This window comes from Pantherophis guttatus, chromosome 1, assembly GCF_059756535.1.
Source record: "Pantherophis guttatus breed Tessera chromosome 1, ASM5975653v1, whole genome shotgun sequence".
NCBI lineage: Eukaryota > Metazoa > Chordata > Lepidosauria > Squamata > Colubridae > Pantherophis > Pantherophis guttatus.
The window spans coordinates 145221926-145240895 of record NC_142063.1 but is presented as its reverse complement, the minus strand read 5'-3'; the positions used below and the strand labels follow the sequence as shown (position 1 = coordinate 145240895).

The following is an 18970-nucleotide window of genomic DNA, read 5'->3' as shown; positions in this document are numbered from 1 at the left end:
TCCTGACTAATGGTGTAACAAGAGGCTTCCTTGCCACTTGGGAGTTAGCCACATTGACCGCATGAAGGTTTGCTTCTAAATAAATATATACATAAGATCAGGATGCATGATTGCAATCCTATACACACTTAACTGGAAGAAGTCCTACTCAATGTAATGTAACTTACGATGGCAAGTACGTACCTACATATCTTGCAACAAACTTGTGGTCTGACTTCAGGCCTACTGATTTCAGTGGACTTAGATGCAACTGATTGTAGCTGGATCGAGGCCCAGTATGTATTGTTTGATTATAGACTTAAACAGTGTAACTACTTCTATTTTAAAACGACAGTTTTAGGATTTAAGTCGATAGTGCGATCAATTTACCCTAATTTGATTTTAAAGATACATTTCAAACAAAATGTTTCTGTCCATTTTTGGTACATCATTGATACTTTGTTCTGTTTTTGCCGGTTTTTCTATAGCGCTATCCTGCATAAGTTCTCATCAGCATTTCATGTCAATCTTAATAAATTACATATACTGACTAATTCAGCCCAGTAGCATCTTTCTAAGAGAGTGATCCACTTCATGCTTATTTGACAGCCAGAGTATAGAAAACAGGTTGCTTTGAAAATATTACTCATTAGGGTTCTATCAACTACAGTCCTATACACACGTACCATCAAGTACAATGGTTTTGAGGGCAGGACAAGAAGCAATGGATGGAAACTAATCAAGGAGAGAAACAACCATGAAATCATCTTTGGAAAACTTGAGGCACCTTATTTGGTTTCCCCAAAAATACAGATGACCACGCAATTGCTTTCCTAAGATAACCAAGCAAGTAGATGTGCATAACAGTTATGTCTCTATTCCAACCATCTGAGAAATGAAGGGAAATTATGAATGCTAGTTTTCATGTTTATCTTCTGAAGGTATTCAACAGATTGACTGAGTTAACAGATCATAAGCCACCATATGGTTAGCTTTTGATTTAGCAAAATGGATGTATCTCTCATTCAATACCCTAGGATTAAAATATCATGATTTAATGTGATCTGTGAACTGATTTCTTAACATTTACAGAATCGTGGTGGGAGGAATGGGGAAGGTATTGTGTCGTTATTTTGTTGATTGTTTTATAACGTTTTTAGCAGGACATGTTACTTTAGTGATTCTTTTTTTATAAATGGGTGTGATGAAATTGTGGAAGCAATGCTTTGTTCTCATTTTAGGGCTACCAGATCTAGGGTGCAAAAATCCAGACGACCACTAGATGGCAAAATATAATTATTCAGGTAATCCTTGCTTATCAATAACTGTTTGCTCAGTGAGCCTGCCTGCCTGCCTATGAAATTTGTTTGTTTGTTTGTTTGCCACCCATCCGGCAGTTCAGGCTTATGACACTGAACAAATGGTAACTATGATCAGTCTTCAAAGTTATGGCTGTTGCAGTGACCCTATAGTCATCTAAGCAAAATTAAAAAGTTTGTTCCCATGCTGGGCTACAATAAAGGCAGGAAGACACTTGTGAGCAGATCAGGAAATTGTTTATTAAAGTAGAGCCGAAATCAGCAAGCATACAGAGAGGAGTTCGCCATTCCTCCCCTCCTATACTTTTCTAATTCAAAAGTTTAGGCCAATCATTAACAATAACAGTACAAGGCATTGGCCAATCAATTAAGATTTCTTAGCAAGGACTCCTTATGTGCAGTTCCCCTCCCCTCTTATTTATGGTTTGCTGCAATGGTTATAGACAGTGCCTGCAGTAAACAACAACCCCCAAGTCTTTAATTTTATTTTCAGACAACTTTTGCAGCATGCTTATTTACCCATGACAGAGCTACTGCTCATTATAAACTTGAAACTTTTTATCAGTCCTTATGCTAGTTTAGGTATTATTGTAAACGAAATATTTTAACACTTTGATATTAGGTCTCTGAATGTAATTGAACTGCTGGCACTAGGCAAAGTCAGCCTGAAATACTTCATTCTAATCACTGTGCCACCATGGCTCTTACCCTTTTTGCAGCCATGTGTACACCATGTTGCAGCTATTCAATCTCAAAGTGAGGAAGGTGTGAGTTGCCTTCACTAGGTCCTCACATTCCAGAAAGGGTTGCAGCTGGGCATAGCTGGGCAACAGCACTCCTGTTCATAGCTTCCAGCTGCCAAGACCTGCTACTTTGTGAGGTTCAACAAACTGCAACTTTCTGTTCCTGGAATTCCTTTCAACGTGTTTTGTTCTGCTTCCAGACTAAGGTTTCCTTAGTCATTTGAAGCACAATCAAAGGACAACGGTCTATGCCAACTCATTTTCCATAGGAAAAGATGCTCAGTCAAAGTTCAACTTAAGAAGGGTGCTGTTAGTAGAATGGGCAGCCAACACAAATCTGGACACAATCTTTGATTCTGTGATGAATTGTTCGGCTATTTAAACTATATCTAAATTTGCATTTGGGTGCTTAAATTGGATCACACACATTTATTCAAATCTGTTCATCAGCATTATGCTTGTTTCTTTCTTTTTTCTTTTTTAATTTGATTTATATGCCGCCCTTCTCCGGAGACTCAGGGAGGCTTACAATGCGTTAAGCAATAGCCTTAATACTTTTGTATATTTATACAAAGTCAGGTTATTGCCCCCATAATCCGGGTCCTCATGTTACCTACCTTAGAAAGGATGGAAGGCTGAGTCAACCCTGAGCCTGGTGAGATTTGAATTTGCAGTAATTGCAGGCAGCAGATGTAAGTTGATGTTAATTAGTCTGCTGAGCCACCAGAGCTCCTCAACTCCTTTTTGGTGTTGTGTCCGTGGTCCTCAAAGGGGTCATGCATATTAGCTTCCCATCCTGAATCTACCATATAAATAGATAGGCATCTATTTCAGACTGTGCATATATTACATTTAAGAGTCCCTAGGGAGTTGGGCGGCATAGAAATGCGACTAATAAAATAAATAAATATTTTATTACATTTGCAGGTCTCACTGATGAATAAGCACAGCATCACGGGCATCCATGATTGGCCAACATCTACATGGCAGGGACATGAGGGCAATTTGCACCCATTGTCTGCAAAGTTGGTCTTTGATTGCCTGAGTTGTGGCTTCTGTTTTGATGCTACAGAGGGCACCGCTGCTCAGCAGCTGCCCATGCCCAGTGGGGTCCTTATCATTTTTATTAAATTTCTTTTCCACTTGACTTAACTGAACATCAAGGGTAATAAAAATAAACCAACGAAAGTGAAATGGTGCGGGAATGGAGCTGTTACAATGCCACTGAAGTTTAGAAATGAAATAATGCTTTAGGTTTATTTTTCATGTTTTGGAATTTATTTTTGTTCATCGTACAAATCACTCCTTTATTGTTTAAATGAATAAAATGACAGTATTGTACAAACTAAACACTAACCTCATTGTACCAAGGCAAGTTGTTTATTCGCCCCATTAGTCTGTATGACCCCAGAGGATATATTTGCAAATAGTAGGCTTCTGTTTATGATCCTTGTCTCCAGACAAATGCTAAGAATTCAATCAACATTTCATCTTCATTCTGAGAACACACACTTATTATTTTGTGTGAAATAAAAATGTGCACAGATTTATTGAAATTAATATTTGGGAAGAAGTAAACTGAATGAAGAGTCTACTTTGCTCTCCAAACTATTGAAGTTAACATCTTCCCCTTTTTATCCCAACTATATTCAGCAGGTATACTTTCTATTTGTTGCATAATGAAATAGCTGAACACATATATGCATTGTTACATACATACAACCACCCTCCCCCCCCAAACACATACATATAGCAACAGCACATAGCAAGATTCTTAAAATCTGAATTTTTTTTGAAGAGTTTTTTTCCAAGAATAGCTTTCAAAATGGTCAAGATTGGTACAAATATCTTTTCTTTCTGAAGTCTGGTAAATTGTCCCCATCCTCCATGCCTGCAATCAAATTGTAATAAACTAAGCTTGGAGTATCAGTCTTTCTGGTTACTTTCCATGTATCCTAGTGCAAATATTTTAGTCTCAAATAAGCCTATAGACTTCAGCAGCTTTGGTGTGCTTTGGCTTCAATAAACGCCCTTGGGAAATGTCTCATTATCAAGGCACAATTTGGGGAGTGTTGTAAATTTGCTCGCAAAAACTGCAGTTGAGTTGAAGAAATCAATAATCTGGGTGACATCAGCTCTAAACTGCTTCAGTAGCTGTCCTTGTGGATTACACACACAAGTTTGGTAGTTTTACAGAACCAAATCCAAAAGAAGGGTCACTTGCTTTATATACAATTAGTGATCATGATTTTAATGTGAATTCTGTATTCCACTAGAGAAGAAAGCAGAAAGAGACAAGGAACCAAGTGCACAGGCATTGAATAGATAATACAGTACCTGGCTCAACAGCATTAATTGTGCAAAGGATCTAGGAGTCTTACTGGACCACCACTTAAGTATGAGTCAGCAGTGAGCTTCAAATAACATGCAAAATATTTTAATTTCTCCTTTGCCTAAAAATTTTAGGGAACCAAACATTGCAAAGGTGTATAGTATTCAAGAAACCCTATTTGACACAGCAATTTCAAGCTCTCAGTCATGCAATCACCGGTGAGAAAAAATAATGCAGTTCAGATGCTGAGCTACAACTGAGAAACAACTAAATATCCATGGTGCTGCAAAATTAACAGATGGGGAGACAGTAAGAACTTATTAAAACACACAAACCATTTTTATATAGCAAGAATTTTAGTATTTATTACTAGTTTTCAAAATTAAAACTTCATGTCAAACATTATCAACAAACACCATCAAGGAAGGAATGTCTTATATAAATAATATGTGCTCAAGTTTGAAAATGTAATCTCTCATATGTGTCTATTCTGCAACAATTTCTGGGGGGTTTAGTGAAATTTATTCCAATGTAAGTCATAGGGGACTGCACATTAAGGCACATTTTGTTAGTTCAGATATATAAATCACTGATCGATTTACAAGGATTTACAAATCCTATTGATTTGAATAAATCTACCTAAGCATGAGTAAGAATCAAATCCAGTAATGAAACTACGATGGGAGGAGCCTGGCTAGCAGAATAGTTATATCCATCAACACACCATTGAAAACTACTTCAGAGGATGTCTTGAATGGAATTTAAGGAACACCCAATGATGAAAAGTCCCATTGTACCAGCCATAGTTATGTATACAAATTTGTATCCAAATCATTCCAATAATATATACTTAAATTCACCAAAGAAAAGAAAAGCTCTTCTCTGGATGCTAATTCAGCTAAAACAAAACAGAACAGAACAAAACAAAACAAGGAGCAGCTATTAACTGAAACAATTTTAACACCAGGAACATAATATACAACCAAAACAAATTATATTTCATACAAAAATAATGACAGAGTTCATACATTGATCCCAATGTATGGATCCCATACATTGATCCCTATAGCTTTTTGCTTTCAGACACAGATCTGTTAAACAAAACATGGAAGTCTGCTTAAAACATTTTACTTAAGAAGTCACAATTGCTAGGTGCATACAGACATAAATACAAAGTTGAAAGAAACAATATATTATTCAGATTAGTGTGAGGCATGAAGGTAATATTTAAGGCTCCCTGCAAGTTATTAGGGATTCATTTTGAGTTCCTCGGATCAGTGAAAAAGAGAACAGTTGCATCAGTATCAGCACCTTCATTATCATGAGTAATAAACTTTAACAGAATGGTCCAAATTTTCAATAAATGACTTTTTGATCTGAGGCTTGGTAATACATAAAAAATACAGTAATGCAACATGCTTTCTTATTGCACAAATAGATGCGGTTCAGGTATTGATAGTAGAAAACTATAAACTAATTTTCCATATACCACCAAGATTTTTTGTTGTTGTTCTTAGTTAAAACCAAGATTGTGCTTTAAGTACAGATAGTCCTCAACGTAGGCCATAACTGAGCAAAATTTGTTAAATGAACTTTGCCCCATTTTATGAATTTTCTCACCACATTTGTTAAGTGAATCACTGCATTCTTAAATTAGTAACAAAGTGGTTAAGTGAATTTGGTTTCCCCATTGATTTTGCTTGTTAGTAGGTTGCAAAAGGGGATCATAAGACTCTGGGACACTGCAACCGTCATAAAGGTGAGTCAGTTGCCAGACATCCAAATGTAAATCACATGACCATGGGGATGCTGCAACGATCTTAGGTATGAACAATGGTCATAAGTCACTTTTTTCAGTGCTGTTATAACTTTGAACGGTCACTAAATGAACTGTTGTAAATTGAGCACAACCTGTAGATTAAAAAAAAAAATCTTTTAATGACCTTGTAAGCCCTTGCAAGGCGGAGTCAGGGCAACTGAATGGAGCTGAGTATTTACTGACCGGATGCCCTTCCTGTCGCCAATGCAGAGTTCACAGCTGATATTTACTCATTGTGCCCAGAGAGAGAAATATCTGCCTCTACCTAGAAATCTGCCTCTCTCTACTACCTGTAGATATCAAGGGAAATTAACTGCAGAGAATTTGCAATCATTTCAGTGAAGCTCAATTTAAGTTTAGGTTTATAGGTGCAACTTGAGATCATTCATATTTCAGAGTTGACACCTACCTTGGAGAGATGTTAAAAGATGTCCATGTTTGTCATGTGTTGTACAGATCAATATGGAAAGATCAGTTTTTCACCTGGGCTTGCTGCTGTTATGATATATCAATTGGGCATTTCATTCAGAAATGCAAAAATCGTCACAAGCACACAGTTCAGTTTCATTGGGCTTTTAAAGAAAGGTAAAAGTGATGGCAGGCTGCATTCACAATGTATTAACATTATTAAACAAATTAACATAATTAACATGGCGTCTATGGATATTTTTAGATGTTCAATGCCAGGACGTGAAGCAATTTACCATGCTATATGGATGGCTGAATCCCAGAGTCTGATATTTGTTCATCGAAAAATTAAGAAATGTCAAAATTGCATCATGTGCAATTTTTTTTAAGAGCCAAGAAATGGACTGGATAAATTCAAACAGTAAAAAAGAATATAGTCAACTACCATGTTTTCCCGAAAACAAGACCCTGTCTTATATTTTTTTGAACCCTGAAATAAGCACTTGGTCTTATTTTCAAGGAAGTCTTATTATTTTGGGGAGTGTGGAGCAAGACGGGGCTCCTCTTGTTGTCTTGCCTGATTTCCAGCTCTGTCTCCCTAACCCTAACCAGAGGAAATGGCGGGGAACGGCTGCACATGTGTTTAAATATTTTCTGGGAGGGCTTATTTTTGTGCATGTGCTCAAAAGCCCAATTGGGCTTATTATCCAAGGTGGTCTTATTTTTGGGGATACACGGTATATTGACACAAATATCATCACAGCAACAAGCAAGTAAACTGTATTCAAATCTTTTTGCACAAAGCAGGTAGATTCACTTAGAAGCATAGGCTAGAGAACATCTATATCTTGGCTTGATTCTGAAAACAATTACACAAAGTGCTGCAGAACACAGAAGCCAATGAGGCAAAGTAAATACCAACTCAGAGCTCAAGTAAGGATGAGGGATTTATTTGTCTTTTATTTTCAGACTAAGAATCCAGGAATCGGGGTTGGTGAATGAGGGAAGGTTCTTTCTGTCCTCTTCTACACTGGTTGGCAGGGACACCTGTTGGATTGGGCATCATTTCCAAAAACATGGCATCAAATTTCTAAGCCCAATTCCTTTTTGGAATGCGTTTTTGTAATCTTCACCAGTAAGCAAAAAAGACAACATACAGTTGCAAAATGTAGGGAATTATGTTAACGTGACTGCTTGTTAAAGAATGAAAATACGAAGTCACGATTGATTGTAAAGGGATATTTGTGTCATATTTTAGTTCCCCACATTACAAAGAGAATACCAAATTATTTTAAAGCCTAAACAAAACCATTACTGAAACTGACATTTCGGAAAATGAATAGTGAAAATGCATTGGGACTTATGTGAAATACAATGTGACTGTTACATATGGCCTCTCTATGTTGGCTAAATGAAGAATGACAGAATATCAGCACACAAAATGTAATGAAATTAATGTTTTTGATAAATCATGAGATCACAGACAACATCTGTGTAATTTTTTTGATAGTGCCCACAGGGTAGCAATACTAAATGATATGCAAAGGAAATCAGAAAGACAGGTGGGAATGAAACTGTGATGTCTCTTAGGCAAATCAATATTTTGGCAACTTTGCTTTGCCAAGCGTTGTCAGCATTATGTGATATTATATACCGAGACCCTCTTAGACATCACCAAAGAATCCCATAACCGGCTGTAAATATGATGGCTGATGAAAGCTTGGCTGCCTTCTAAGTTTGTCTTACAAAAACATACAATGTTCTGAGACACAAGATGTGAATTTTAAGTCTTTTGTTCCAGAGCAATTCACAATCATAAGAATTCTTATGCTGATGAGCTGTTTCAGCAAATTAATTCCAGAGTTACCAGTGATTATTGCTCTTAAATAAATACCTTGAAGATTATTGTTAAATATTTTGGTCCTGTCAAATAACAGCTTAATTTAACAATGGTCACCACTCTCAAGCCACAACAAACCAAGAGAATGTAGAGAAGCGGGATCAGAATTCCTCAGGACCCCCAATTCCTGAGAAACACACATTCTCGATAATGTTTAATGTGCTGTAATGTCAGGCATCCATCTATTGGGGAAGCCCATATTTTATTTATTTGTATCCCACCTTTTATTATTTTTACAAACAACTTAAGGTGGTAAGCATAATCAATACATCATCTTCTTCCTATTTTCCCTACAACATTGTGAGGTGAGTTGGGCTGAGAGTGAGTGACTGGCCCAAATCACCCAGCTGGCTTTCATAGCTAAGGTGGGAATTGGAACTCACGGTCTCCTGCTTTCTAACTTCGTACCTTAACTGCTAAACCAAACTAGCTCTAGATCAGGGGTCGGCAACCTTAAACACTCAAAGAGCCACAAAGGTGCTAACCGGAAGCCCCCCCATTGAATTCTGGAGCCGACCAGAAGTCCGGTTCCCCCACTATAGAGTCTCCTCCTAGCGTGGCGTCCTTTTTCCTCTGCCGACCAGAAGTCCGGTTCCCCTACCATACAGTCTCCTCCTAGAATGGCATCCTTTTTCCTCTACCTGTCCTATCAAGGAAAGTCCTATCAATTGTGGAGCTAACCGGCGACAGGGAGCTGCAGCAGAGGGATGAAAGAACCACATGCAGCTCCAGAGCTGTGGGTTGCTGACCCCTGCTCTAGGTCCTTCATTAGGAGTTTCTTTTCACGTTCAAATATCTAAAGATAGGGTGGTTGCAAGCCAGGGCATAGTCTCCTTGTGCTATGCACTGGTGTGCTAAATACATGGAACAATATATTTATAGTGTACAATTGCATAGTGTATAAATAATTTCATTATAATGTTGGGCAATGTGACTTCAGATAATGTGAATGGGTGTTAAGTGAATTTCGTTGTATGGGTATACTGTGTATACACATACAATGACAATAAAGTTATTATTAATAGGTGGATAACTCAATGGTGTTTCTCCCAACATCAAAAAATGTAAGTTCATATATTGGCAAAGTTACATATGAAAAACACAAGTATTTGTCTTTTTAGAAGATGACAAACTATTTCAAGATAGTGGGGTATATATGAAATTTGACTTTGCTTTTGGAAACATTCAAGATTGTTTTTTCTTAAGTGCTAATTGTCTGTTTTAGGGGGGGACTGAGCTGAAAGTGGTGGGGTCCAATGAGGTCCATTCTTAAGTAGCATCTTTTTAAAGAAATGTTCACTTTGAATTTTACATCAGGAACATCCCAGTCCTATGATCTTGTAGATTGTGAAAATCACTAAAATCTAATAGAATATTAACTGATGAGGTGGCCAGTTCCAAAGTACAAAACAAGCAATCTTCTGAAAAATGTTTCTGTGACCCAAAGAGTTGCATTCATGTGGCAATGCTTGAAATCACTGTGTGTTTGGAGGCTACAAGCACCTGGCTCTTCATGCTGTCAGGATCATTACACTTTAGTTCCCAATTGGCTAGCAAGTGATAAGTGCCTGGCTGATTCTTCCATCCTAGAGTGCCTTATGATAGCAATACGAACTGCTGGAGGAACTACCCAATGTGAGTTTACGTGGTTCTTTTAATTTTTCGTGCCTAGTGAGATGAATCACATCATTGACATATATGATGCTGCTTTATATTATGAAGGAATGCTTGTCATCCTTCTGAAGGGATCGCATCTTTATGTCCAGTTTCTAAAACAAGAAATGTGAATTCTTGCCACAAAAGGGAAACACACCTAGAACATCCAGCCAAAGTTGCAAGTTATCCAAAAAGAAATTTCAAAGCAAAATTACTTTTTTTTAAAGGCTTGTGATCCCATTTTCAATATAGCTATGAGACTCTTCTTTCTCTTTCCCATTTTGGATGATCTGAAAGGTGTTGAAGTGGCTGTAATTCTAAGAGAAAGGGTTGTCGAAAAAATTACTTCTGATCTCTACAGCCGAGTGACCACATTTTCTTGGAGATGTCAGCAATAAAACTTTTTCTCCTAGAGTTGGAAGACATTTTTAACCTTTTGTACATACTTTTGAAATGAAGGTTTTAGAGATTTAAGACTACAAGGTTTGCCAAAGAGTTTACTGAGTGAGAAAGAGAGAGGGAGGGAGGGAGAGAGAAGGGGGAGAGAAAGAGAGAGAGAGAGAGGGAGGGAGGGAGGGAGGGAACAATAATGAAATGAAATATTCATAACGGGTCCCATAATAACATAATATTCTGTTGTTAAATTTACTTTTTGTCATGGAAAAAGATACTCAAAGTACTGTACTTCCTTTTCGTTGAACTCTCCCCTCCCCCCCGGCCAGATTTCTGCCCAGCCTCCTTTGAGGTAACAGCCCTGGTTGGACACCAGAATGACACCAGTTAAATCAGCTGTGCTCTTTCTCCATCTGTTGATTTCCCCATACACTGCTTTTAAATTGTGGTTTTGAGAAACATTGCTGATTCTGTACTTCCCATTTCTAGAGTTGTCATTCTTGAACTTATCAGCGTACTAAGCAGCTCCTACATGTAGCTTGCTTGGCTTCTGTTTCACTCAGCATAGTAATTTCCAAATTGCCACTTCTGATGAATATTGCTCGAAAAACAAATGTTAGCCCTCAGGGTTTTCTGCGTCTGATCTATTTCCAAACATGTGGCCCTTGAAAGCTGTTCTAAAACAATGTGATCCATCTAAAGAGAAGAGAGAAGATGGTGACAATGGATTATATGCACAAAGCTGAAAAGTAAGCCATTGCTTTTGTACTAGAAAAAATCTTGACAAAGTAACTCTTGCCATGTTTCCCGACATACATCATTTATAAGCAGAACAGGAAGTATACAACATGTCTTCTGGACAAGAAGTGTACAACAGGTCTATCTGTTCTTGGACTAGAGTCTCTATGTGGCACAGCTTGCTAATTCTATGAAAATTCAAAGACAATTCTTCCCATCTAAATGGTAATTGTTATGCAAAGGAAGTTATATCATACGGCCTTTGCAATAATGGGTAATTTAATGGCAGGTGAGTCTGCCCTTCAGATTGCAATATTACTCAGCTGATGAAATAGGGGGCATATCACAATGAAAAGAGGGCCGGATAATTTGTTAATTGTCAAAATCAAATTATAAATTCCTGAAAAGTTTTGAATGAGCAAGAATCATATTCTCAGGTGCAACTAACTCTAAGTAGGTTTCCTAATAAGTAACGTAACTATTCTCAAACAGCTTATTTAAGAAATGAGTTTGAAGTATCTTTGATAAAAATCGATATTTAAAAGCTGAAAAAGGTAGGGAAATGAAAAAAAACTTCATTGCCACAAATATTCAAAATCTAGATTCACAATGCAAGTAAATACTGCTCATCATAATGAAGGGATTTTCAGCATTCAAGGTACAGCATTGGCAATAAAAACAAAGATCATTAGCATTTCACTCATTTCTTGCTAATTGCAGGTAGTCCTCAACTTATGATCAAAATTGAGCCCAAAATTTCTGTTGCTAAGTGAAACATTTGTTAAGTGAGTTTTGCCCCATTTTATGACTTTTCTTGCCACATTTGTTAAGTGAATCACTGCAGTTGGTAAATTAGTAACACAGTTGTTAAGTGAACCTGGCTTCCCCCTTGACTTTACTTGTCAGAAGGTCGCAAAAGGGGATCACATGACCCACGGGACGCTGCAACCATCATAAATATTAATCAGTTGCCAAGGGTGTGAATTTTGATCATGTGACCATGGAGATGCTGTGATGATCATAAGTATGAAAATAGTCATAAGTCACTTTTTTCAGTGATGTTGTAACTTTGAATGATCACTATGTGAATTGTTGTAAGTCGAGGACTACAACAATTAGGACTATAGTCGAGGGACTAAACTAAATCTGTGAAAGCATGGAAAGAAACCACCCAGAATTACCCCGAGGTAAGATAGGCGGCCAATAAATTTTTCAAATAAATAAATAAATAAACTTTTTAGCATCCCACTTCAGTGTCTCTCCCATCAGATTCGTATCTTAGGCTTGATGTCTTGCAAAGTGTTCCTATCTGTGTCAAGTTGCATGTGTGTACATAGATGTAAGCACAATGTTGATACTAGAGGTTGTCCTTGACTTACAACCATTCGTTAAGTGACTGTTTGAAGCTACAATGGCATTGAAAGAAGTGACTTATAACTTCTTTTCACACTTATGATCATTGTAGCATTCCCATGTTCACATAATCAAAACTCAGATGCTGGGCAACTGGCATGTATTTATGACAGTTTCAGTGTCCCAGGGTCATGTGGTCCCCATTGTAACCTTCCTATCCGGCTTCTGACATGCGAAGTCAATGGTGGAAGACAGATTCATTTAACAACTGCATGATTTGCTTAACAACTACAGTGATTCATTTAACAACTGTGGCAAAAAGGTCATAAAATGAGGCACAACTCACTGAACAACTGGAAATTTTCGCCTCAATTATGTTTCTAAGTCGAAGACTCCCTCTACTATATCCAGAAAGATAGAAGTAGGTTTCTTTCAATTATCTGGAAGCTGCTTATCTTTGGCAAGATGGGCAGCATGCACATTTGATAAATAAATTTTTTCCTTTTTGCCCTTCTATACAAAGAAAAATGAAGAAAAAGTTTGTCATGACTACCCCCAAAGAACAGGCTGCTCCGCTGATTTTTCTTTATTTTCAATAGAAACAGCATAAAAGGCCCTTGTAAATAACAAGGTCTTGTAAATAACAGCTATTTCTTTTGTCTAAAAAAAATCCATACTTTGGTTTCCTGTGACAGAGATATCTTTAGGCTGCATTTCTCCCATAAGCCTTATATTCTGTTCCTTTAACATCCAAAATTCCCATAAAAACTAATTTGATATTTTACCACAACAGATAAAGCAATATTGTATATTGAATTAACATACACATATTGCAATAATATGTGTCCAATTGTGTTTAATTAGTTTTTATAGTCTAGCTAGCTAGAAAAAGAAAACAACAACACCCATCCAAGACAACTTAATGGATGAAAAATGTTCTTAAATTTTCAGGAAGCCTTTTAGCTCAAGACAATACTTTTTCCTTCTGAATGATGGAAGAATAAATGGAAGGCATCTCTATAACCAAGACTGGGTACATGATTACTGATGAGATACTCTAATTGCTGTAATTGACCTTCCCCACAAAAACCAAAAGACTCTACTGACATATTCTATCCCCATTCCAATTTTAGATGCAGAAAAATAATTCTAATTTACTTTGGCATTTTCTTAGCATTAAGATCAATTTCTAGGTCCTAGCGCTGGCTGGGGGATTCTGGGAGTTGAAGTCCACCCATCTTCAAGCTTCTAAGGTTGAGAAACACTGTCCTATAGCTATGGAGAGTAAAATAGAATTTATTTTTTCTTTTTCTAAAAACATTCATTAGACCATTTTCCCCCGGATCAGAACAGCTTGGTAAAAACTATTTTTGACTGCTAAGTGAGCAGTTTATGCTGTCATCTAAGGTAAATAAATCTGAAAGGTTGAAACTATAGCTTTGACAGGTTTGTATCAAAGCAACAGGAAACCGAATGAGATTATTTTTCAATAACGTCAATAAAACATTGGCTCTTTAAAAGACTTTCCAGCACAGCCCAATACAAAATTGGATGCATATATTCCAACTGGAACAAGTAAGTTATTCACTGCTGTTGTTTTACACTTTTTTTTCTTATTTACATTTATATCCTGCCTTTCCTATTAATAGCGAAAAGCAGATTACATGAGGTTCTCCCTAATCTTTCTCCCACACCACCAATCCTTTGAGGTGGAATGGACTGAGAACGTGTGATTGGTCTACGGAGTTCCATGATCAAGTGGGAGAGGGGCACCTGGCTGTCCTTGTTACTTTAACCTCTATACATACTGACATCTATTCTATAATATAAGGAGCAATTTTTGCATTTCATCTAACCAATGTTGTTTTATAATGACGGGGAGAGTTTCTCCATCTTGTAGAGAGGCATTTTCTCACAGCATGAGATTTTTTTTTTAAACTACAAGTACTGAATCTGGAACATATCCAATGCAACAAATATTGTTTTACATTAATTTGTAAGACTGCTCTTTTAGTGCCCTTTGTATCAATCCATATTTTGGATATTATAGACATTATTTAGTGTCTTTTTTCTTCCTGCTTCACTGTTTTTCACCACACCCTTATGTCATTTGTTTCAAGTAACAGAGTAATTTATAGCAAGTCCTAGCCAAATTTGTCGGATGTTAAAAAAAAATCCATGCAGGGTTACTGAGGAAATTACAGGGAACTTGGCAGAGGTGCCCACCGTTCCAATGCTTTCATTAGAAGGATGAATCATTCAGAATGATGAAAGCAGTGTTGCTCCACAAAAATACAAGCTCCACCCCTTTTGTACATGTCTGCAATTTCATAATTTCTGTGGAAAAAAAGGTAGAGCTTGTTATCACCCACCAACCTCACACCACCTACCTAGCTTTGGAATTAAGAAAGAAGGAAATGACAAATTGTTTACATATTGTTGACAAGAAAGCTGTCCCTAAAGTCAACTAGTCATGAAAGAGACCTTCCTTGGGGGAAGGTGGGGGTTTTGCAAAATGCATGAGTCACTCTTATCTGTGTTTAGTGTGAGCTGCCTATGAGTTATATCTGTATTAGATTTGGGTCTAAATCTGATGGTTGCCTAGTAGCTTTTTAGTGTTTATTAACTTGTGGGTTGTAAATTTTTGTTTGGCAATTTTGTTTTTTAATGACAATATTCCAATTTGGCTATCCCAAGGAACATGTCCCTGCTGAAATAAATGGGAAGTGATATAATTGAACAGCATTAAACAAAAGGCAATGTTCCCAAATTTATTTTTGCTGCTACACTTTTCACTTAAAAATGGAGCATGGATAGAAATTCCATGACTGGCAGATAATAAAATTTAGAACTTAAAGTATCTGTCAGGTATAGCTCCAACCCTCCCCTCCCCCTCACACTTTTTTTTGACAGTGGTTTGATTTTACAAAATTTGGTACTAGCTTGGTAGCCCTTAGACTTTCAGTCAGACTTTCTACTTGCAATACTGGAGTTAAAAGTGTGAAGCCAGCAATAAAGAGACCCATGTCCAAATCCTGGCTAAACTTTAAGCTAACTACTGGGTGACCCTGAACAAGCATAATCTTTAGTCTATTCCCAAAAGTGCATTTCTTCAAGAGGCAACTGGACTTCAGAAAGTCCAGTTGCCTTTTGAAAAAGCACCTTTGGGACAACCATGACCTGGATGACTGAGAATCTCCGTAGACATTCTTCAGTCTAATGTTCAGATCAGGGATGTTGTGAAGAGTTAAGTGCAATCAGAATGATATGCACTGCTCTGGACCTCTTGGAGGTAGCTGATGATAGATTAAATATTCACTGGTGTTACTTCTCTTCCCAGGGGGAAAAAAAGCTAAGAGTAAACCTTGCATAAGTCCTTTCCTTACTTGAATAACAAATGTCCGCCTGTCTGTCATTGGCATACAAAGGGAAATGATGTAGCAAGCTGTCTTTGTTTTGAACCAGTTCCACTTTAGCCACAGTGAGAGGGGTTGTTATTTGCTAAACAGCTGCACTTACGAGTTCTGGGTGAAAAGCTACCAGTGATTTATGCAACCATTTCTGGCTATTGTTTCTTTTATCGCAAGGGTGCAGACCCAGGGTCCCTTCAGCATCAATAAGTGCCAGGCAGGAGTCTTCATGTTGGATTAGCCTCAGCCAAGTGTAGTTGAACTTTTGGTTCTGCACATAGAAAAGAATTGGCAAAGATAAAGATTCAATCAGGGTTTTCTGAATTACAGTGACTATGCCTTGGATCACTCTAAGATGCTCTTTCCAGGGGTTACTCAAATACTGACCAAAGGTTCACTATAAATAAGACAATTTCCTTTCTCAGTTAGACCAGTGCTAAATGGTACACATAAGATATATTTTTCAAACTTATAATCCATTAAGTAAAAGGCAGCCTGTTAAACTGACATTTTTATTGTCCCCTTCCCCCCTCTCTACATACTTACCTTTTTGTTACTTTAAAAATGCACTGAACTATGTTTGGTGTATTAAATTGAAAATGTAGGTTATTCAAACTTAAGTTCACATTTATTTTTTTTAATTCACTTGAACACAATTTTTTATTATAAATTTATTATAAATGGACTGCTGCTTCATTTGTCCCTTCCTTTAATAAAGTTATTATTGAAAACATAAGCAACTGTTAATTCACCTAACACAAAGGAAGTTGCATATTCAGAACAGATCTAGAAAAGATTAATTTTCAGGGGAAAATGTTGAAGGGGGACAATAAGATTCAAAACACACACATATTGTTACATGAAAAATGATCTGATCATGTTATTTTCTGCATCAGAGATACTATTGCTCTCAGCATTTCCGTTCTTTTAATTTTATTAAAAGTTTGCCTATATTGAGACAAATGGATATGTATTTTCAACTACTACCCCCTCTTAAAAATAAAATGTTAGAAAATAATGCATAATCCATTTTAAAAAATTTCTTGGGGCACACACATTAAAAAAAAATTCTTAAGCCTCTTCTGCGTGAAATTGCAACTACATCCTCCACCTTCTTTTTTTTCCCTTTTTTTTTTCTTCTTCTTGTGGGTCCTCATGTCGGTATCCCTGGCAGAACCAACAGGGCATTCGTTTTGTTTGTTTTGGTGAGTGCAAAAAGTTAGGAAACATGAGCAAACTTGAGAGAGGCCACAATCCTGATTTGTCTGGATGCAGATTCCCACTTCCCAAGGCCACCCAGCCAGGATCAGGGTGCTCTTGTCTAATTTCACCTTCCAAGGTGAATCTCCTTAGACTTCTTCGGGGGGGGGGGCATCACAAGCCTGTGCTCATCTTTCTCCGATCAGCCTGACTGTTGCACCCCTTCTGCTTCTTGTAGGGAAAGGGCCAGAGTGATTCAAGCAGAGGCCATCAAAAGATCCTATAGCATAGACAGGAACTTCAGCCCCTGCCTGAAGGAGGAATTCTGGCCGCAATTCAATTTTGGGCATGCAAGCCAGATGAATCACTGTCACATTGTAATCCCCTTCTGTCAGCACCACTGGGTAGATCTAACCAGGAAATCAACTCCACAGGAAGGCTAAGATTATTATAATTGGGACTGGCAATAACAGAATCTTCCAAGTCTAATTGTGATGTATTTCCTCCCCTTATTCTTTATAGTTCAGTGAATTAGCGAAGTGTCTGCCTGAGCAGCTTCTAAATGTTACCTTGTTCTGCACTTAAAAAATGCTTCAGCCCCTTTTGCCTATGTAATGGTTCTTGCAGGATTCTATCAAGGTTATCTGCCTTACCCTGTACACCCAGGTTTCTCAACCTTGACAAATTTTAAGATGTATGGACTTCAACTCCCACAGTTCCCTAGCCAGTATGTTTGTTTGTTTGTTTGTTTGTTTATTTGTTCAACCTGTATGCCGCCTTTCTCCGAAGACTCAAGGCGGCTTACAATACATTTAAAAACTATATATAAAAACATTAAAAATTAAAACATTAAAAACAATTAAAACCCATTCACACCATTCATGGCTGGATTTCGCCAGATCGCAACAGCGAGATCAACGGCCCCAGGCCTGCTGGAAAGGCCAGGTCTTCACCACTTTTCAGAAGGCCAATAGGGTGGGGATGGTCCGGATCTCAGGAGGTAACTGGTTCCAGAGAGCTGGGGCAGCCACAGAGAAGGCCCTCCCCCGCGGGCCCGCCAGCCGGCATTGTTTATCTGACGGGACCCGGAGGAGACCAACTCTGTGGGATCTTACTGGTCGCTGGGAGCTATGCGGTAGGAGGCAGTGGCTGGGGAATTCTGGGAATTGAAGTCCACACCTCTTAAAGTTGCCAGGATTGACAAACACTGCTCTGTACCTTCGATATTTTGGATAAACTGACATTTGGATTATCCAGACAGAACTGGATTCCTTTTGACTGCAGGGTGGTTAAAGGTGCTTTAAAACTAAAAATAATACAAGCATCACAGCTGGACAGAAAACTTAATAGAATATATATAGGACCAAACCATATGCAGTACTTTGAAGATGTTTTAAAGGGTTTAGCCTCTAAGAATAATAAAAAATAATTCCAGTCTTACCTTGTTATTAATATCACATGTTTCAAAGGTAAGATTAGGCTGCTTCACAGTGATGCATTTATTCATTGCTACATTAATAATCTAGAACAAATAAATGATTGAAACACATATTCAGAAAAAAAAAATAACTTCAAATTATACCAAAAAAGACAATGGTTGACTGAAAATGTTGACGCAATTAAATTTTATAATCACTATTTAGCATTTGTAATCTGCATCTGATTGTATTTTATTTGTGGAAGAAAAATATTATGCACTGAGTACGCCAATTTATTACCA

General features: G+C 37.5%; 1 protein-coding gene across 2 annotated transcripts in view; it reads right to left on the bottom strand.

Annotated features, from left to right (window-relative positions):
• Positions 1-7529: 7529 nt before the first annotated feature.
• The window catches only part of GALNT5 (polypeptide N-acetylgalactosaminyltransferase 5), a 41723-nt gene continuing 30282 nt past the window's right edge, over positions 7530-18970 (bottom strand). For both annotated transcript variants that reach the window (XM_034425422.3, XM_034425431.3), the window contains 3 exons: positions 18692-18772; positions 16160-16321; positions 7530-11245 (listed from right to left, as the gene is read on the bottom strand). In XM_034425422.3, the coding sequence (XP_034281313.2) occupies positions 11105-11245; positions 16160-16321; positions 18692-18772 (384 nt within the window). In that variant the 3' untranslated portion in view covers positions 7530-11104. The remainder of the gene's footprint in view (positions 11246-16159; positions 16322-18691; positions 18773-18970) is intronic.